The sequence below is a fragment of the Arctopsyche grandis genome, chromosome 4 (genome assembly GCF_051622035.1).
Source record: "Arctopsyche grandis isolate Sample6627 chromosome 4, ASM5162203v2, whole genome shotgun sequence".
NCBI lineage: Eukaryota > Metazoa > Arthropoda > Insecta > Trichoptera > Hydropsychidae > Arctopsyche > Arctopsyche grandis.
The window spans coordinates 22,249,917-22,273,390 of NC_135358.1; the positions used below are offsets into that span (position 1 = coordinate 22,249,917).

The 23,474-nt window shown below is 33.6% G+C and overlaps 1 protein-coding gene across 3 annotated transcripts in view; it reads left to right on the plus strand.

The window, feature by feature from the left end:
* The window catches only part of LOC143910311 (uncharacterized), a 30,333-nt gene that overhangs the window by 2,009 nt on the left and 4,850 nt on the right, over window positions 1-23,474 (plus strand). Inside the window, exons 2-10 of one of the 3 annotated variants that reach the window (XM_077428725.1) lie at window positions 7,866-7,931; window positions 20,244-20,411; window positions 20,584-20,656; window positions 20,738-20,809; window positions 21,230-21,316; window positions 21,470-21,586; window positions 22,104-22,217; window positions 22,297-22,386; window positions 22,652-22,819. In XM_077428725.1, coding sequence (XP_077284851.1) covers window positions 7,866-7,931; window positions 20,244-20,411; window positions 20,584-20,656; window positions 20,738-20,809; window positions 21,230-21,316; window positions 21,470-21,586; window positions 22,104-22,217; window positions 22,297-22,386; window positions 22,652-22,819 — 955 coding nt within the window. The remainder of the gene's footprint in view (window positions 1-7,865; window positions 7,932-20,243; window positions 20,412-20,583; window positions 20,657-20,737; window positions 20,810-21,229; window positions 21,317-21,469; window positions 21,587-22,103; window positions 22,218-22,296; window positions 22,387-22,651; window positions 22,820-23,474) is intronic. The other 2 variants (XM_077428726.1, XM_077428727.1) reach the window with 2 other exon arrangements.

Here is a 23,474-nt window from a genome sequence, read left to right on the forward strand (position 1 = left end):
TGAAGGACTAAATTCCACTATGACACTAGAGACTGAAAAATTTGTCAGTTTTAGTCAATTTCGATTAACCAGCAATTTGATTATTATTTTTTTCGCTTTCTTCACTGACCGTCTTCTTAGAAGTACTCATATTAAAAAAAAACATGAAAGATTTCTCAACTACAGCGAACACAATGGTACACTCTACCTTGTGCAATGAGCTAATTTTTATATAAAACGATCAAACACATTTCGGCAGTTGGTTTATGTAATTATAATCAATAGCGATCCTATTCCAGAGCGTGTTCAAAATCAATTGTCGAAAAATCTGAACGAACCCACTGATTTTGGGCGTAACGTTGTAATATTGACATATTTTGGTCGCGTTCTATTATTTATTAATGGAAAAACGATAAAACTGTATTGAAAAAAAGTCGACTTGTATCCCATTATAAAACCGACATGTTTTTGAATTTTATGACAGTCAGTAATAAAATAATTTTGGTTGGAGATTTCAATGTTATTAAAGAAAATAGTACTAATTTGAAAATAGTAATACTTTTCTAGTGTATTGTTTTAACACTAGAAAAGTATATATAGGTATATGTATGTACAAGAGTAAAAGAGAATCCTCAGTAATATGTAAAAATAAAACGAGATGCAAGTAGGTTGAAAAATAAGAGAGGTTTACAAAAAAAATTTGAGAAAAAGTTTAAAAAATCGTAAAAAAGGCGCGCCGCTTAGCGGCGCCCCCCCGCATTGCGGGGTCTGCGGGCGCGATAGCTACGCCACTGACAACTCCTGAAATATATTTGTTTGTGTTTCCAGCCATTTAGCTGAGTACTGACAAAGTCGTGTTGTATTTTTAGGTCATAACTTAAAACAGCATGTACATAGTCACAAACCACTATTTTTTTACTTTATTTTTTTTCATGCTGTTATGATTCATGGCATGATATTCCACAAACAGTAATATTTCACGTAATCAGAAAAAAAACTGATTTTCAGATATTGTGATAAACAGGAGATGACTAAGGCCTATTACTAAACATGCTTATACATGGCTAACATTTAGATTGTTTTGGAAAATTGCTCTTTGGAAAAAAATGGTGGAGTTTTCGCTAAAAAGCTCGGTCTACACTAGGGACTCCAATACCGGTACTACCGAAACTGATTTTATTTTGTTTTTGTTCAAAATTCGACGTTCGGTAATATTGGTAGTACCGAAATATAATAATCAATTTATGATATAAATGTAAAAAAAAATATTTATATTTTATGATACACTTAGCGGCTCCTTTGAATAGCAGGTCAAAAAGGATGTTGAGTGTTGACTCATTGTTCGATTAATCCGCACACTAGCCGATACATCTTTTTCTTCTAAATTCCAAACAATTCAACCAATTGAAATAATTATGTATATACCGGCAGTGCCGGTTTTCTAAGGTGTACTTCCGGTAGTACCGGTATTGAAATCCTTATTTAGATAGGATAAATACGAGGTTTAAGTTGAAAATTTAGTCGTAAACGACTAGTTGCTTATTCACAACCCGTCCTAGTTTACTGGCATTAGTTTTTAAACCCGTGCAAGTTTTTAACCCTCGTCAAATAAATAATTCACGATGAGCATTAAGGCCTATCTTTTCCCAGATCTGTTTAGACAGCGTGCAGGCGTTCGACACTAACGCCCCCACGCGAGTCGAAGAACGTCAAAATGTATGCACTGAATGACAAAAAAAACGTTCGTATTGCGTGAAAGTGAGTCTTTTTACTCACGACACGATTATAGCGAAATTACCAAACCGTTTAGTCGTATGTAATATACATAGATACGATTCGCGTTTCGGAGCGATCGCAATTAGCGAAACGCAAAAGCGAATCGCTAATTCGCAAACGAGTCGACTGAGAAGTTTATTATTATATTATTGCAGTCGACATTTTTGTTGTTATTTTTGTGTTTAGATGTAGCTCGCGTGAAATATTCATAATTGGCGAGTGATTTTTTTGTATTTTATTTTTTTTGAAACACCGTGTGACCACGGTCGATGGCGTAAGGTACGCACCGTAGCGTATCGTCGTAATTTTCGTTTTCTAAACCGCGCGCACGGCTCACTTTTGACCCTTTCTTCGACTTTCACGGTTTAAATTTCGACGGATGCAAATTTTATTAGGAAAAAAATGGTGTTGCGTAAGTCTGAGATAAGCCGTCGTCCGGTTTTGAGCCGTTCTAAGTGGCACGTCTACATATAATCAGTTAATTACACCATTACAAATATTTTCTTTCTCGTAACGCAAGTAAAAGATTATAGTACCTCTTTAAATATAACAATTAAAAAAAAAACTGTCATGTTTATCTTCCTCGCTCTATAACAAACATCAAATATATATTGAAACTCATTCCTGAAAATCCTCAAGAAAATTTATTAGGCAGCGCTGTAATACATATGTATGTAGTTTTAGATATTGTACGAAAAAAATTAAGAATTCTATGAAATTTAAGGGGGCTAAAATGAGCTGTTTTGAAGTAAAACATGACATTTTGCGTGAAATAGGTCATTTTGAAATAGGTCGAAGTGACGAGCCAGAATGTTAAATTACAGAAAACGCAAATATCGCAAGGCAAAGATCGAAAATCGAAAAATCTTAAGTCGAAAAATCAAAAAAAAAAAGGGTGCATGTTCCTCTTGTTCCTGTTGTATCCTGCTTGCGCAAATTAAGTGAGTATGTACGTGAGTATGTATCGTTTACCATACAACCTTTTTTTTTGATCTTTCGACTTAAGATATTTCGATTTTCGATCTTTGCCTTTGTGTTTTCTGTAACTTAACATTCCGGAGACCGGTCATTTTGGCCTCTTTATATAATATCTCAAAAAATTCTAATTTTTTTCTGTATTTAAATTTTTAACGACTTTTATTTTCAAACTAATCAAGGGAACATGAAAAAAATGACGATTGTCTGAAAACAGCGCATCCCCAAATCCAGGGATTTTAAAAAAAGGGCGCCGGAACGCATTTATTGTCCTTACAATTCGAATCCATCCATATTTCATCCTCTTCATAAGGAAACCATATTTTATCATTTTGGTAAATCATACAAATATGAATTGTGATTATTTACGCACGAATATTGTTTCGTCTAATTTCTTTTGAAACATCAAAAACAAGGGGGAAAAAGCCCTGCAGACACCCATTGCGAGCGTAGGGCGCTTTGTATGGAGACTTCTCGTTAATCAGTCAAAACTTATCATAATCGACCCAAATAAACTTCAATAAGTGAATATTAAGCGTTTGCTGTTTTTCAATAAGAAAAAAATAATCAAAAAATTATATATGTCTATAATCAATATATGCAAATTTGTTATATGTCTATAATTAATATATGCAAAGATTTTTTTTCATCTGGCCCTCCAAACATTTCAAAATTCTGAACCGACCCATTTCTTAAAAAGGTTGGGGACCCCTGGACTAAGGCATATGGAAGATAACAAAGTAATAAAGAATCATAATTAAATCAACGAAGCATCTTCCAAATATGAACTGGCGATTGGGTAGGTTACGGCATGTCAATTTAAACTCTGCCACAATAACAAACATATGTTTTGCATTGGAAAATTAAATCGAATATACATATATCATACTAAAATTTTTGAATAATTTCTTAATAATCTACATAAAACTGAAGTTAACAAAAAAAATTACGATCATCAATGGTGCACTACTACAAATTTCAAAACTTATATCACTTTCATTTCGTTTAAAAGAGTACTATTGGTAACATAAATGCAATACTTGGGGAAAAAAAGAGTTCAAAAAGGATTTCCAAAGAAAACAGAATCCGGTTCGAATCCAATCAGTCAATCAGATAGTGTAATATGTAGGTAGGCGATTTTACAGCGGCATTCAAATCTTAATTGATCTCCATAAATCGAATATTCTGACATTTTTGATAATAGCACCATGTCCCGTTGCTCGAATCGATCGAATATCGTAATGGCAACGTTTTTGCTACGGAACGGTACACAAAAATCATCGTTTTTAACGACAAGCGTTGCTACGCACCTGGACATGATCGATGTTCTTCACACACACAAATATGTATATATAATATATAAAGTCGAAATTTACCGTAAGTTTACCTATATTGTTTTTTATTTTACCTGTACAATGTATGAACGTAAGTACTGGTAGGTTTTGTCCGCTTCCGGCCGATTCGATCAGTATTCAAGGCGAGCTCATATACACCCGTTTGGGAACCGGATCACGCAACTCCCAACAGAAATAACACGAATATGTTCATCTGATGGCATTTATCACAGTTCGACTTTCGTTTTTCATTCATAATTTAGCAGAGGGCTGTTCCAATTTGCCGCGTTTTGGCGCGCTTTCAACATGGCCGCCATCTTTGGAGCCAAACTACTGGATAATTCAATTAGCTTAAGCTCGTGTTGTAAACTCTATGTAGTAATTAAAATAAAAGAGTTTTCGAAACAAAGGCATTACGAGACTAGTAGGAAGCGGACGTGTTCGTCACGAATCGAAAAACAAACAGATCGTGTCGTCTGAAGGGAAAGTCTACATGGAGCAGTACTAGTCGAGAAAAGGTTCAAGTTCTAAGACTATGTTGAATTTTTGGATTTGGCTAAGAGTTGCGTCCATTATAAATCTACGTGAGACGCTTTTCGAAACTTCGGTAGTGCGAGTTTTGTTTCCAAACTGTGGAAGTGCTCTGGTAAAGTACAAAATAGAAAACTTTTAAAACAAAAACAATTATCTTAATTGATTCTATGGGTCGTCTTACGAACTTATGTCGTTATCATACCGTTTTATAATTAATTATTTTAAATGAGAGTTTCTGTAGTTGATCTTCTGAAACGTTGTCCCCAATACTAAAATAGAGCAAGGGATATTGCCGGTAGACTCCACGCTGCAGACTGTTTCAAATTTTATTATACAACCGTTTAATTATTTTACGTTGAGGAAATGCTTCAGCTGGAAGTGTTAAATATAAAGTGTATTTAAATATTACATCCATTTCAATTTGAATTGTCTATGACGGATGTCCGGAATGCTACAATTCAAGTGCTTTACACAAAGTTTTCATTACTTGTTGAGAACAAACTTGATATCGTTATTAAGAATTACCATCGTCATATTACATAGTGTAGGTGGGGCTTAAGGCGTGGACAAATTTCTGTTGAACTTTAAAAACAACAAATTGTTAACCATTGTTCAAACAGATACAATGACAATCAGTCACAAAAGCCCGTCTCAGTCGACAGGTCTGTGCCTAAACTCAAACTGAATGTCAAATATAAACAAGGTAAAGCAAACTGAGACGAAGTCGTGAAGGTCCTCGAACTGTTCAACTTTAAAATGATTCTTAAATAATGTTGTTGTGGGTCTCATTCTTTGTTGTCTTGAACTCGCAATATCGCGTGATCCAATTTATCAATGGCTTTGTCTGCTTACTCCTACGTGTTCATACGATATATGTACATTATACATACATATGTATTTTTTCCTGTTTAGTTCGTTGTTTTCATATCCTGAAAGTTTTATGCGTGAAGACCACACCTCACGAGTCCCTAAAAATTAAATCTGTAATGTGCCAAGTACATATACATGTGTGCTAAATTTAACCGGTTGACTTTTAGACTGGTTAAAAATGGCCTATGTTTAAGTCCAGCGACAAGGATAAGTTTCAACTCGGAAGATACGGATTTAGATGCAGTGAATTTTCTTCAGGGTATCTAACGGAGATTCGAACCTGTGACCCTTCTTGAAGAAGCTTCTCTGCGCGCAACTCGCCCGTAAAGAACGTCTATTGTTGTGCGTAACAAACCGACCGTTAGGTTTTCTCACGCTATATTGCAAATGAAGAACGCAATCGATCGCCTTAACTCTTTTTTCCATTTTATTATTAGGTTTTTTTTGAATTTAAAGGCTTTATACCGGGTTGACACGATCCGAGTTACCCAGACCGAGTAGCTCGGACGTGTAGAGTTGAGCGCGGTCCGATTTACTCGGTCGAAAAACGGTTGGATCACCTGTTGCCACGTTACGGGTAACGTCCGAGATACTCGGTCTGAGCTACTCGTATCGTGCCAACCCGGGTTTTAGAATTTATTTATTAATTTAACTCCTATCCACCACGTGCTTATACGATTATTATTAACAATCCACTGTGATTGGCTCATACTCGGGTGTCTATTATAATTTATTCGTGTGATTTAGAGCTTGCTGATTCGTAATTAACAATTATTAGTTTCAAGAAAGTGCAAAGGTTTGAAATATGTGAATTTTTATACCATTATCACAAACTTTACCGCCTATCGTTGTTTTCTTACGTACATATGTGCTACTCTGTATTCTTGAGGAAAATTATCGAGGATGCGTAATGAAAGTGTCTTACAGTCCCAGTTCCCTTCTTGAAGTCGCGAAAAAGAAAAGAAAATAGGATTATTCATGGGAAGAATAGTCTTATTTTTAAAGTAGACACGTAGTGGTTTTATATCATACATATTGAAATAAATACATATTGAATCTGTATTAGTAACCAATACTCACCAATACAGCGTGTTAAGTAATTGAATTGGCATACCTGGAGCGGCATGGCCGAGAGGCGACATCGTGCATGAATTGCCATATAACATAATTATCCTATGCTATATGACAACACTGACAAAACTCAACGAAATAATATGTCGTACACTGTGATATACAAAAGGTCCCGGTGACAATAAATCGAAATAATAAAAAGCTCGTAAAGATTCAATATCAAGCGATTAAGTTAATGTACGTATGTTGCAATGTGCACGGGGTCTGGGGGAAGTTAATAGACACTATTTGGTGGGAAGAAAATATGCCCCTTTACTTTTAATCGTTGGATAAAATACGCCGACATATGATAAAAATGCTGTAAATGTTTGAAATAAAACGTTAATTATGAATTTTGATGCCTGTATATCACCTGTTATCGTAACCGAAGATGGATAATCATTAAGGCAAAAACACACTGAATCAAACGGCACGGGCACGTTCTTGGCCTCCCGTGGTAAAAAAACCGACAAGTTTCTCCTACATTTAATCAAATATGTGAATCATCGTTAGCGATCACTGGTCAAACCTATGTCAATACAAGGATTAAAGCCTGGGTGCCATCGCATAGATTATGCCTGCTAGCGTTTTTTACATGTGCGAAACTATCTAAAAAAATAAGCACTTGCCGCGTGTCTCTTTGTGGCTGTGCCCTTAATAATTTTTTTACACGTCAAAAATTATTTAAAGACAAGCTTGAAACATAAATAATCTTGAAGTAAGTAATCAAGGAAAAAGGACAGCATGATAAAATGAATAAATCAAATCAAATCTTGCCAACGACTGCAACATATTTGATATGTCCTAGAAGCCGAGTTTATTACACCAATAAGCTATGTACCCCAGGAGAAGCTTATTGATCATAAATATATAAGTACATGACCATATGTATTTCTACACAAGTTTTCACGCATTTCAGATCTTGAAACTTATGTTCACATGTATGTAGAACCCAATACATCGAAAAGTAAACCTCGCTCCCAGAACTTATTTGCACACCTTTCAATAAATCACTAACGATTTAACGCCAACGTTCATATGCCTATATGTACATACATATATACATATATGTATATTATATTTCATCCAATTTTTTACGGTTGCTTTTATCGCACTTAATTGTGTGGCGAAAATTCAATGACTCACATAATGATAGTTATACAGTTGTGTCGACATTGCGAGTCGTTGATCTTTTTTTAAGATTAACGACTTCTCTACGTAAAATTGTCGACGTGGAAGCTAATGTGTTTTGTATTTTTTTAATTTAATAATATTTTTTGATTTCAGGGGAGCTGAACTGACGGACATAAGCATTCTGAAACGTATGGCCAACATAGAGGTGCTTGCATTTAGGTCAGTATTTATATACTTTTTTTTTGTATTATGACCAATTAGTTTCACCAAAATGTCACAGAAATGGAACAACTTTTTTATTTCCCTTATTCGCTCGTATACGCCTAACCCCGTTCATATTGATCACACTTGACCCATAGACGACATCGCGACCTAACAATCGCCTCAAATATTCATTATATAAATGGACTCTCGTGCGTAGTAGTTTTATCATTTAACCAAACCCAATTTAATAGTTTTGTCATATTATATTCATTTTATGTGGTTGTATTATCTTCTGTAGTTTACCTCTCGAAGCTTAATTACAAGACAAAATTATACATCCATACATACATACATACACGAGGCATACAGTGGGGCATTTGACATAACTAAATACTGATGTTTGTTGTCTTTGTGAACTTCAGGTTTTTCTTATTTTTCGTTTAGTTCTTAAATAAACTTAGCTATTTGATTTCAATCATACATACGTATGCATGTAAGTGCTTCATTGTGATTTAGATTTTGAGTTTCTCTGTGCGAGTAATTCTCCTTTATTTTCTTATGGATTATTAAGGATTTTCACGAAAATTCAATCTGGAACCAATTCGACAACTGCACAAGTATTTTTAACCCTTTGTGCGCTAGTGACTGACTCATCTGTGAGTCGCGTATTGATTCGCCTTGTACGCCAGCGTCTCACGGGCGAGTCGCGTCAATTTCTCTTGCAAACGTATATTAAACGTTTAAAAATGGTTTTAAAAACACCATCTATGGACAAACTTAAAAATAAAAAAAATCGATGATTTGAGTTTTTCGGGATTCTTTTCAGATCTCACTAGGGCTGCCAATTAATCAATTAGATATATGGTAAATTCTGAAACGAATCATGACACATATCACGCTTATGCACCAAACCTCTGGAAGCCTCGAATTGTGTGATATGTCCAGAATCCCGGAAAAGCAAAATAAATGTACTACAGGCCACCAGTATTTTTAAATATTTATTGGATCTCCTTAATCACCCAATAAATGCTGTGAAGCGACTTTGGCCTTTTATTTGGATCCTCCACCCATCCCTACGCAACAGTATTTAATGTTTTGCGAAATATTTCTCGAAATTAAGAAAAGTGTACTAATGCCACTTACAAATATAACGGCTCATATATACATATATTTGCATATTCTACCTGTGACTTAATTTAAAATGAAATATAGAAGAGCCTTGTAAAAATAAAATATAGGTAGTTTTAAAATATAAATAGTTGTACTATGCCTATACGTATGCTTCGTAGCGTTGCTTGAGATGGTGCATTGTAATATCTTGTGCATACACACATATGCACATGCAATGGAATTTAGAGAAACTAAAACGTTCCGCACTATGTGGCTTTTAAGAAAATGCAACTTAACCCTTTCAGTTCCGTTACATGCAAATTAAACATTACGCAGCTTCTTCGATCGCACGCACGCATGCAGCGAACCAGTTCTAGTCGAAATTATTCATATATTTACCTTTTCAAATTGGATATTCGCCATAGCAACGCATCTACTGGAATATTTAATAGATTCCATTTTACAAAGCACACACTATTGTAGATTTTCACGATTTGGGAAATACTACGTAAATTCGTGACATTGTTGTGATGACGATGATGACCGTGCTGATGATGATGAAATGCCTCATTCAGGTTTCAACTTATTGGTCATCATCGGCGCCTCCGCTTTTCGCCTTTGTTAGTGTACATACATACATATATTTCACCTACGCATTGATCCGATCTCCTTTTCGAAGAATTATCAAATCATTTTCCATTTTGAAACTGTGCTAATTTTATTTACCATATTCATTGCTTCATTGCTTTTTCCAACCCTTTTCATTATAGTTTTTTATGTACATATGTTGTCATTGCCACTCACTATAATCAAATAGCGTGTCGTACTATCATCGTCACACATCAAAGAATCGAAGATCAACCATGTGCATCACCATCATCTTTATCCGCACTATCTGACGCTGTCGGACGGGGAACGGGTTGAACCAATAAAATAATAACAATAAAAAAACTTGTAAAAACCATCAAAATATATGCGTTTTCGCTTTTTAAAACACTGCAATCATCGTGTGCAGCCGATCGGATCGAAACTGCTGCGCGCGCGTAAATTGAGATTTCTCCAAATCGATTTTCAATTTAAATACGAAGAGGCTAGTAAAATAGTCACAATTGAGAAATTCAAAAGCCGATCGAAGGATGAACTCCTACGGTGTCTGGCTGGAGTCCTTTCGTGATCGTGTAAAGTCTCGTGTTCATGTGTAGACGAGTGTCCCACGTGTCCTTTTATGTGAGCGGGGCTCGCCCACACGTAGACGCTCTCGTCTATCTGTCGTAGAGAACCGGTCCATTCGACCGGTTCGCACTGTGGCTCTCAGCTACGCCCCAACGACATTCCTATACGGCTCTACGTTTTGACAAATCACATTTCCACCACGAGAAAAGTATTATGTTTTACGTCAATTTGCATATTTGTACGTAACCTTCGGGTTTAACGTATGTTGCATTTTAATTAATTGCAATAAATATTCTTCAGCCGTTTTGGGTGTATCGCTTTAATATGATTATACAGTTTTAAAATGTAAATTTTTTTTATCCGAATATTATTAGCTAGTATTTTTTTCATTTATTATACTATAAATATGTATTTATGAAAACAGTTTGTGTGTTTGTCAAATCTATGTACAGTTTTCCATGTAGAACCACTTTCATGTGTTTAAATGTGTACTTTTTTTATGTTTACGAATTTTGTATAGGTACTAACTATCCAATGGTACTTCTAACTTGGCCCGTAGATGTTTTTGAAAAGGATCCAGAACCCAGGCTCAAAATAGCTCCATACAAATTTTCTAAAAAAATTATTTTTTTATCTTTAATCGCCTGAGCAACGCCAGATATATAAGTCTAATACCCAAATAAAAGAAGAAAACAGCGCATAATTAATAAATAAATGTATTCCATACACACAATTCTGCAATCTAAATAGTGCATTGTATAATATGTCTGTAATATTTTGAAAATTATAAATTTTTTGTAGAATTTAAGCAAATTTATAAAAAATAGACAATAAGTACATATATTTTTCATAATATTATTATATTTTTCAAACACCTTTTTTTCGTCAGTTTCGTCAAAAACGGTCAGTAATTTAATAAAAAATTATCATTAAATATTCTCAAAAGTGGTCAGTAAAAAACAATAAAAGGTCACTAAAAAAAAGTAAATGGTCACTTAAAACAATAATCCAAAAAACAATAAACGGTCAATAAAATACAAAAAATGATCACTGATTTCTCTGATTCTGTTTTCAATTTTTCCAATTATCTTAGACACATCAACACATCGTACTGTTCGTGCGAGTGTCCTTTTGAATTATTGACTATTTATTTTAAATGCTAAAACTTTTCTAAAAATCACTTATTATTTAATTTAGTTACAGACCATTCAATTTTTATACTGACCACAATCATACAGACCAATTGTAATAGTAACTGACATCTGATTTAATTTACTGACCGTAGAAGAGAATTAGTAACTGTCCATTTAAATCAAGGCCAAACATTTTTACAAAGTTGTTTCTATGATTTATATTCATAATAATTATGTGGACAAGGAAGGCGCATTTGGGGTTTACCTGTTAAGCCTTCCTGGTATATTTGTATATATGTATGTAAAAATAAAAATAAAATAAAATATAAAAATCGTTAATATTGGACAACAGCAGCCAAAAAACTACTGTTTCCTGTCATTTTATAAGTTTGCATTTCAATTGTATAAAGTTGAAGTAGTTGTTGTTAAAAAATACACGTGGATTGGTTCCATCAGGCAAAACGATGTACCTATATATCCATGTGTAGGAGGACAATAAAACAAACAATGAAAGCGTCTGAAATCGAAACCACTTTCACTGATGTTTTCAAATTCACCACAATTTTTGGTTTCCACATTACATATAAACAAAATATAATTACTTTTACTTCTGCTTTTTTATTATCATCAAATAAACATTACATACATAATACATACACATTGATTCCTCCTCATGAAGGTCGTATTTTTTAACCGTTTTATAATTGAAGTGATGCTTTGAACGAATGGCAAATGTATGTAATTCTAAATACCATGCTAGCGAATTTTAATTTTAACGCCCTGCAAACACGTCTTGTATCCATATTACAATTTTATTTTTATTTTTATTCGATTATTATAATTACCTGCACATAAACTGCGTATTTTAATATTGCACGCCATGTTTAGTATCGTCGATATAAGAGCGGCTCGAGAAAACTGAATAATTGATTAGAGATTTATTTTATTTAACACTACACCAGCCGGTTCCCACTTTATATACATTTTAATTTCGACGCGTCTTCCCTGGGGTGTGATGGTTCGTTTCTAGACATTGAATTTATACAGTACTTACGTACATCCTACATAAAATACAATTACTTTTCGTACTTACGGCACTCAAGAGACACATGTTCATATTTCATAGACGTACATATAATACAACACGTACATATGTACATTGCTGTTTGGCTATGGAAATTTTGACATTATTTTGTATATCTCATAATGTAATTATCGAATGAAAGCATCTCATTATAATATTTACACGTGTAATTAGCGTTTTGAGTGTGTTTATGTGAGTATGTATGTACATATGCATATTAGAATTAATTTAAATTTTCGATTGCAGTTGTTTTTTACTCTTTTTTTATTATTAAACGTTTGGATAATAATATGATATGATATATATTGAAATGTCGGTTTATTTACAATGTTAACTATTTAATGTGCATATGAAAGTTATGTAAATTACATACATATATGTATGTATGTTAATACATTAATTTTGAGAAATTTAAGAATGAAATATTGCAATTTCAGTTGACTTGAAAATATTCACGTGGTAGAAGTTTTTAGATTCTTAGTTATGAAATATGATTCCTTTCTCTCAAGACTAAACGTTTCAATTAGAAAGGCGTACGTTTCGCTTAAAATATATAATATAATATATTTATTATGTTGTTTGTGGTCTGTGTAAATATTTTCGGAATTATATTTATAAAATGTAAACAGCACATATAATATTTGAGAATATGTTTTTATTTTAAAATTTATATTTTAAACATGATGCCAAAAGAGTTGCCCCTTAGTGACATACATAAATAAATGGTATTAGACTTGTACATCCATATATAGATTAATTAATTATAATTTTTGAAATCATATTCAAATAGTAGTGGCAAATAGGAAATATGATTGTTGCCAATTTGAATGATTGTTGCAAACAATGAAATTAGATAAATGGGATAATTAAATTAGGTAGTGAAATTAGATAAAGCAAACTCTGATAAATTAGATAAAGAAACGATCGACTTGGAGTCACCCACCAATATCCAAGTCTGCAGAAATACTCCGAATAAATTATTTTCAATCGAAGTCAACCCAGGGCTTGAACCCGGGAACCCGTCGATGGTTAGCATTAACACAACCACCGAGCTATACTACCAGCCATGAATTAAAATAAATTAATATGATTTTTGTAAATCTTCTCATAAATGTGCATAAAATCTGTCTAAAAGTTTCATTTTGTGAAAAATTCGAAATATCTTAAATACATTATTGATTTAATTTGGTTCACAATTTTTTTTATTGATAAATTATATTATTTTCACAACTATACCTAAAAGTATGGTATAACATAATATTCCTGACATTTTTGCATATACAGGCGTAGATTAAAATTTGAAGGCACTTTTTCCAATCAAATTTGAATGAAAATCAATGAATAAATTATGTAACCATCGTCACGCAGATATTCCAGTCTGTAAGTAGTTGTATAAACGTCTGGAAAATTGAATTTTCATTACAACCGGAAAATTATAGTACAGAATCGATAGCTCTCCGTACTAATAAGTCATGGTCGAGTCTGGGTTGCCATTAGGGATCTCAAATCTGTGTATTCGAATACTTTTTATACGAACTTATTTTTTTTTTCAATCTACATACAACACATTTGATTCTATCCAATGTTCCAGAGGATTCTATCCGATGTTCCGATGTCCATCTAGGGTTCTTTTAAAATTTAATAATGTCTTTACCTTTCTAAAACTTAATCTAAATAATTGAAAGTTACTATTTGATATTCAATATTCGAATATTTGGTAACCCTAGTTGCCATCCTGCGAGTTGGGACCGATTCGATCATGTTGGTGCATCCCACTTTACTTCCATCCCACCCGTCACAATAAACCACACCGTCGTTGCACTCGCTTCGCCCCCAAAGTCCAAACACAATTCCAGAAAGCCATCGCCAGTTTCGAAAATAATTACGATCCATCCTCGGTCGTGATGATCACGAACTTCCTTTCAAAAGCATGGGCCATTTTTAAAAAATATTGTAATGCGTTACCTATTAATTTTAGAAAACGTCGGAATTATACACAACGACAACATTATGCTCGTGCCCTCAATTATGCATTGTCAGAACCTTCTTCCGCATTGTGGACGAATGTGGTATAAAAAAGTGGTCTTTGATAATTATATGACGGCGTTTGTTTTGATTGTGAAGCCCCAGGGCCGGCTCGCCATATAGGGTTTTGCGTGATGTCAGTGGTGGGCGAGACGCAATGTCACAACGTACATTGTATATATGCGTGTATATGACGTAGCGTATTTCTCGTTCGATTTTCTTTTTGTGTTTTTAAATTTATTATTGTGTTTATGAAAATTGATCGTTGCCAAGCGGCAACGATGCGGGTATAGGCTATTCCCTAATTTAAAATCGATACAATTTCAATTTGATTGGCGTGTGTTGAGAATGGAGATGGGGTACCTATGATTAATTGAATGAAAACTAATTTAAAATATAGCACGGTCGTTAATGTGTTTAAAACGCCAGTTTGATATAATCGTAATACATCATTAATTTTAAATGTATGTACATATAATACATATATGGGTATATTTTGTGTATATTATGTAATACTAGTTGTTTTACCCGGCTTCGCTCAGTATTTGTAAAATAAACAGCGTAAACATGGCGAATCTAATAGTAAATATTCATTTGTTTTTTTTATTAAATTTATTTGAATCGAAAAAAAATAATATTCAACCAATCGAATCGTCATAGAAATTGACTTGTTTTCGATTCGCAACCAACAATACTTACAAAGTCTCTTTCGAAATTATCTTATGTAATATATGTATGTACATATTGTTGCGTAGGGGTGGGTGGAGGATCCAAGGAAAAAAGAGAGAATTTTACCGCACGCCACTGATATGTATATATTATATATATATATATATATATATATATATATATATATATATATATATATATATATATATATATATATATATATATATGTATGTACATAGTACCGTTTACCATAGTACATTCTTTTCGATCTTTCGATTTTCGATCATTGCTTTCCGATATTTGATTTTCGATCTTTCGACTTTCGATACAGTGAATCAGACCCACATATCATATAGTTAGCTAGTTTCTAAGACTAAATAAATAATAAGCAACTAAAAAATATATTGTTTTTATTAAAGTTTTCTTTGTTTTATTCAATTTTTATATTATACTACTGGTTTTACCCGGCTTCGCTCGGCTTTTGTAATATCTAATAGTAAACATTTTATTTAAATTTATTTGAATATTCATTTGTTTTTTTTATTAAATTTAATGTCATGGATTCTACCACCCAAACCTTACATGCTTACATACAAAGTCTCTTTCGAAATTATATATTAGATTTATATTTATTCTTTGTGAGGTGACAAACTTCTTGGGCAAATTGGCTTAACCGCCTAGTAACAATTTAATTATTCATTTCGGTACACTAAAACCTTGATATAACAGACTAATGGTAAGAACGTACTGAATCGTGCGGCATGAGACGTGCTCGTGGTTTCCAGCTATGATGAGTTTATCTTCATGTCGTTGTTAATTCGTTCGATCTTATTATTTCGACAAGTTTCTCCTACATTTCTTCAAATATAGGAATCACCGTTATAGATCATTGTCAAATATGTGTGAATACAAGGATAAAATATCACCGAAAACACTCCAGGGGGTGAGTTTTGTCCTGGATGCGACAATGTAGATTAGACGTGCCGTGTACCACTCTGTATCTGCATGATTGTCACGGTCAAAACTGCTACACTTGTATGATCACATATTGATAATGCGCAAAATATTATTTACGAACGATGACACATGTGTACATACATATATATCACACGATAGACTTCTTATTTAAACTTAATCCATCGAGATTAAAGAAAAAAGTGATCTGAACTCTGTATACTCTTCAATATGTAATTTGATCGTGGATGCTTAGCCTAACAGGGTGTTTTCATATTTCACCGGAAATTATATCTGTTTGAAGTACTTTATATTAAGGTTCGTTACATCAAGATCTTAATGTGTTGTCAAAAGAAAGAACTGACATTCTTCTCAGGAATCCTCAACGTATGAATCGGATGGAAAATAACGTATTTCGGAATCCTTGTTGGTGAACAATATATTACATTTACATATACATATGTACATACCAGGGCCGGCACTAATCCGGGAAAATTAAATTAAATTAAAAATAAAAAGTATTAAAAATTTTCCTTCTGGAAAAATTTACGCCCCTATATAGTTTTTTTTCAATAAGTATGTATAATATTAAGCAAAAATAAGATAGAGTACACATGAAATACTTAAGGGAAGGCCTAATGTTAATTTAAAGGGGGGGGGGGGGTGATAGATGAAGAAAAAAAATTCCGATGTTTTAAAAAGCCTGGTGTAGAATGTGAGCTCAATGGGCCACTGTTCGAAGAAGAGTATCTTCAAATGTTTGCATATGTATGTATGTACATACATATATGTATGTACGTACATATATGGATTATATGTATTCATAAAAGATTGACATCTTCGTATGTATGTAAGTTCCAAAAGCATGCTCCACCGCCGAAGACTAGTGATGAGTAGTCTTCGGCATGGAGCGTGCTTTTTCCAGGAAAGATGGCGTTTTGAGGCTATTTTCCAGGAAACAGGGCAAACTACAAAGCTAGAGAGCAAAAAAGGGTCACCATAAAAATGAACAATGGCACGCAGGGTCGTGCCGGCCCATGGTGATGAGTAGACTCCGGACCCAAAGCGCGCCGTTTATTGTTCAATTGTTGTAAATGCTTTTTTAAAGGTTCGTCGAACCTTTTTTTTGTACTCTAGCTTTGTAAATAGAGCCAAACCGCCCCGATTCCTGGAAAAACACGCTCTCTAACCATAGTCTAGTGATGAGTAGCTTTGGGTCCGGAGTCTAGTTTAGAAATTTTTAGAACTTTAAAAAAAAAAAGCTTATATAAATTTGAAAGGCCTTCTTATTTATTTATTTATTTATTTTAATATACAAGTATACCACAGAGTCTTTACAGGTCACCCCAATATGACACTGTGGCCAGACAATACATAAAAGATCAAATACATAAGAAAAAATAAAACAACAATAATAGAAAAACAAATAAAATAAAACATTTAAAAAATTGTACATAAAAATTAAAAATTGAAAAATTGAGAATTAATAAATTGAAAAATCAAAAATGAAAATAATAATAAATATAATTTATGTTACGAAAATGAAATTGACAAATATCAAATGTTCTTTTTTTCTAATTTTGACGTCATTGACATAACCAATTCGGCGCCCTTCCCATCGTTCACCTCGTTCGCCTCACCCTCGTACCGGCTCTGGTACATATGTACATACATACATATGTATCTCATTTTAGTTCCATTCGTTTTTTTCTACTTTTGACATATTACTCAATTCGTCTCAAATTTAACAACGCTCCACTTTAGAATGACACTCTTATCATTCGGCGCGTATCTTTTTTTTTGTTGTTGTATCCTCGTCTCTCGTTTTCTTCTCCGCATTTTCCTTTTACGTAGAGTGATACGTTATTTTATTCGTATTTATTGTAGCATATTTTTTTAACACATACTTAGTCCATAACGTGACTGGGTATTATTATTTTTATTCAATTTTGTACGCTATGATGACATTCAATCGAACTTAGCGCGGAAAATTCACGCCGTTCGAGGACGTGCTAGGACATTTACATTTTATTTTTCTTCTTTCTCGTTCCGCTCGAATTGACTAAGCAATGCTAAACCTCACATTAGTATTCAACGTGAGCTTACATACATACATATATTCTTGGCAATTCCGTCGTTTTACCGGCATTGGCGAAGTGCAAGTGCATTCTCGCATGCCGTCAGTTCCGGAATAATTCATCGAATGCAAACGAACTTGACAACCATTTTCACGTTTTGCTCGACAATCTATTCAAAAAAATAATCTAATATTCAGCGTGAGATATGCTCGAAATTATGAGATTGTGAGAAAATTTCTCCGTAAACGAAACATGGCTATACACTTTCTCACGTTCCGGATTTAGCATGGAAAACGAATTTCCTTATGTATAAATTTAATAACGGGGTATTTTTTCCGAGTGCTTTTTAACGACGCACTAATGCACAAAATGATGGACGTCTCCACCTCGAATTGGTGTTGAGCATTTTCGTAATTACATCGAGATAGTACCGATTTTTCACACCTTATTTTGTACGCATTCGACCCCAATTCGACAAGGTAACGAATGGGTTAACCCTCGTCGCATTGCGCTCCAGTTGGGTCACAGGCTTTTAATATTTAAATGAAGCCAAAAACGCACTATATTTTCCGGTTCCACAATATCTCACTCTACGTACCTCATTTCGTAACCATTTTTTCAGCGAACTTTCAGAGAGCACGCCCTCGTCGACTCCAGGGAACTTTTTATTGTACTTTATGTGACTTTTCCTTCGGATGCCTACATTAAATAAACTTCTCTGTACGAGGATTGCTCGATGATTCATTCGTTATTCTTAGAACGTGCCGTTGACATTGACACTTAAAAATTGGTCTACGTCAGTTAAAGGGTTAATGGACCGTCTGAGCCACGCCTCATACCGATAATGGTCATCGCTGAAATTTACACTAATGAACCTGACCATAGTTGTGTTGTATGTTGTATGTATGTACATGTCCATACATACAATATGCGTCATTATCTATATTGGTAAAGGTCGTCGATTCAATACCCACTCCTTGAATACAGTAAATTTGTTTGCATGCATTGTTTACACAAAGAAAATATTATATGTATCATTTATTAGTGTGAAATATATTTAATTGCTCTTCTTATTTTGTATCATGAGTAGTCGTTGGCTAGGTTGTTGGAAAATAATAAAAGATCGCTCCTTTAGTTTACAAAGCAAGAGAGCAAAAAAGCTTGATTGACAATGTTGAAACATTTTTTGTACAAAAAGTATCGTCCCAACGCCGATCTTTGATCATGAATTTTTGAACACGTATTTTTAGCATTTTGCGATAGATGCTAAAATTCGGAATATATGCTATACAGACAAACTATATATGACTATATAAATTATATATGTGTATACAGACAAACATTGATTTATTTATATACATATATATAAATCAATGTTTGTCTGTCACGTATGCGTTCCTATACCATTCAACCGATTGCGATGAAACTTACAGGAGTTATTGTGTGTATGTCCGCGATGGTTTCTGTAAAAAAAATCGCCCAAAAGCGGGAACGGAATCGGTAAAAACGGGAATGAGTGGCATTGCAACGCAATAATTTCAAATGTTTTCGTGTCGCCACCTGCATTGTTAGGGTAAAATAAACAAACAATTGAATAATTTCAATTGTTCAAAAACGCCCCCTGCGTTTTTCCGACAAATGGGAACGGGAACGGGAATTGCATAAGTTATAATTTCGGGTTCAGCTAGTATTATTTATATATAATTGTGCTATCTTTAAATTATATGTACATGTAGATTTTGTTAAAATTCATCGAAATTTTTTATTATTTAAAATTAACGTTATCTTTAAATTGTATATAGTTAATAATTTTTTTTTGAAACGGTTCCTAATTGATCTAAATTGGACACCTACCCTCATTTGTCGTCTTTGAATTTGAATTTAATTTCAAATTTATGATAATAGTATACATATAGTACATAATAAATACTTAGTTGTCGACTTGGAGCACTTCTGTAATGACACCATCGTATATAAAAAAAAAAAAAAAAAAAATATATATATATATATATATATATATATTTGTATTTATACTTTGTATTTATATATAGCAACTTGAGTTTTAAATTATTTTTTAATAAGATATTTTATTTATTTTCAGTATCAATAAAATCCGGTCTTTGTCTGAGTTCCAACACTGTAGGCGACTAAAAGAGTTGTATGTGAGGAAGAACAGGATATCCGATTTGTCCGAGTTGAGGTTTCTCCGAAGGCTTCCCGCTTTGAAAGTGCTCTGGCTGGACGAGAACCCTTGTGCTGAAGCCGGCAAGTGAGTGTTTGAAAGCGTTTTCAAATACAATTAATTTGGTATGTTGACTTTGTCTCTCGCCGCACCTTTAGGGTACGGCACTGTTTATCCAGCGCAAAACGTGCGAACGTTTGAAAAACGCTGATCTGACGCAATTTCCTGTAAATTTATGCGTTGACGAATTTATTTTCAGTTACCGAATGACAGTTTTGAGGGCGTTGCCGCAGCTAGAAAAATTAGATAATGTTGTTGTACAAGCCGAAGAGGTATTTTCATTCATAAATTTTCATTTGTTTTTTTGTTATCTTTAAGTTTGATTAAACCATTTTTCGTTATTGTATTTTCAGGTGGAAGAAGCAACTAGAAAAGGTACACCCATAATTGATTCTGATGCTGACGATGATTATGAACCTGAATTGGTAATTATTTTTGTACCAGTATGGACTCTTCATATCCAATAATTAATCATACAAATTCATATGGTATTTTAATTACATAAATTCATTAATAATTCATATTTCATTGTTTTGATATTTAAGTCACACATCAACCAAATGATATTATTCACAGTGAAAAATGATTCCATACTTTAATTAATTCAATTTCACTTTTTTTTTGATAGTGGTTTAACATATTATCGAATTAAGCTTTTTCCATTCTATATGTTTATCACAACAATAGTTCTATTAAAGTGAAATTTCCAAGAAAGTATGATGAAAGAATGGTCAAAAAGTATAATCTAATAATGATTTCAATAAATAATGCTCTTATCTTAACATATTATGTGGTAAGGATTAATTTTTCATTTTTATACTACATACATTAACAAAAATTCACAGGAAAACTGCAATCAATATTGGTCGAGAAGCGAGGAAAATAATTCAGATAAAAATGTAGAAAGAGATGATTACAGAAATACTGATCAGGTCAGTGGATAATTTTGAAAATAATTACTAATGGTTTCACCGATTGTATATCATCAAATTAAAACACCTGATTTCTAATCAACAAAATCCAATGGATTCATTTTATCATAATTTGATTGAAAAATAATTATAAATTTAATGCTGTGTTTTCAGGATTCTGATAGAAATCAAGAAGCATATGAAAGTTCAACTCCTGTAACAGGACAAGGGTTTACACGACCTTCAGCACTTAGAAGATCACCTCCTACAACGAATGGAAGAAACGTACGAGTAAAGGCCTATTTATATTCTCCAGCAGTGCACATCAACAGCTCGGCACAGCACTGCACAGAAAATACTATTTTTATTCATACTATACAGCACCATCCGTTTATGACACGTTCATACTTGCTTTGGACGAGTGCAAGGCAAAATCGTCTTACAATATACATTACATAGTGCGACGATACGGCGCAATATTGTCACAATATGACGCTTGCGAAAATATTCATATGCGCATGACAGCACTTTTGTTAGCACTGGTGCACTCGCCACTATGACGTCACGTCCAAAGAAAACCGGACGTGATATGTACTGCTGTATAATGTGATTAGACCGTGTCAGTTACTGCTGTTATAGTATATATAGAATGTACTAAAGAATATTTTTGGTACTGCTGTTTACATGTTGTTGCCGGTCTGTGGTGTGCTAGTATAAATGAACCTTAAATTCTAATGAAATATATAAAATATTACATATATCTTTGGAAATGTTTTAAATACTTTTGTTTTATTTTTACTTTTATTAGGATTATGACAGGCATCATGAAGAAACTTCAGCCCCAACTTCGACTCACGCGTACGGCAGACCATCAGCATTACCAAGATCGCCTCCGACAACAAACGGAGCCCCAACTCAACAGGTGTCTATTCAAGAACTGTTGTTATAATCATATAAAGTTCAATATAACATAATATTGTAATTTTAAAATGTGATTTTAGACCAGCCCCATACGTCAGAGGTGTTACTCACCTGATAACTACGAGGACGCTAGATACGAACAGCCCACACCTAGAGCGCAATATTTCGAAGTAAAATGAATCAATGCTTAGTAACTTGTCATAGTATACGCTTAATAGTGGGAAAGTAACAGTTTCGTGATTTAATTCACACTCTCTTGCATTATAATAATTTATGTAATATACGTACATACATACCATACAAACTTTAACTTTGCATTAACACCAGCAATAATAAATCAATTGTTCTGATATTAGCGTTATAATTCATCATTGCATCGTTATTTCTAACGTCCACAGTTCGTACTAACATATGTAATATCGTTTATGACAAAAGCGATCGGCATCTCTGGGTGACGATTTGTCGGCGCATCATCAACAACCGCAGCCGGTCTCGTCCAGGTCTCAGGAAGATCCGGCACCGCAGACCGACAGTCTGGGAACTAACGACACCGTAGCTTACAGACGTATGCTGCAGCACAGTCAATCCGCTAACAGCATAAAGGTGCAACAAATAATTGATGCACTTTTTGATTGCACCTTTTCTTTCTGATCTATTTATTCTCAACGGCTTTCTACTTCATTTTGTCATTTTACTACTCCAGCCACTTAAATCTGAGTAGTCGTTTTATTTTTTGCACTTACTTTATTTTGCTATTTATCCTCATTTTAGACAATCAGCGAACTAGTGATATAATCAAACAATTGTAAATGTTTTATACTTTTTTGAAAAATAACTTTATGTTAGGCTATAAAAAAAAGGTTGCGATCTATAACAGACTTTCACCTAGTGGCAAGTAATTTGATTGGATGGCACATTGTTACGTTATCCAGAATTGGGTTTCTCCGGTTGAATTTGTTTGGAAGCCTAACCTGTTTTAGATTGCCTTTTGAGATTTCTCATTTGAGCTCTTTCAACCCCATTTTAGTCATATAACTGCTATTTTACCTACCAGTACTGAGGAGAGAATCCATTTTGACTTTTAAATTTTTTTCATACGTTATCAGTAGACCTGAGAAATAGCTTATGTTTTTTTACTCTCATTTATTACGTATGTACACTGCATTTTTTCATTCCATTTCCATCGAATTATTTTTTAATACAAATTTGTTCTTCACTAACCTTCACGCTATGCATATACTCATACAAACATGTTTGG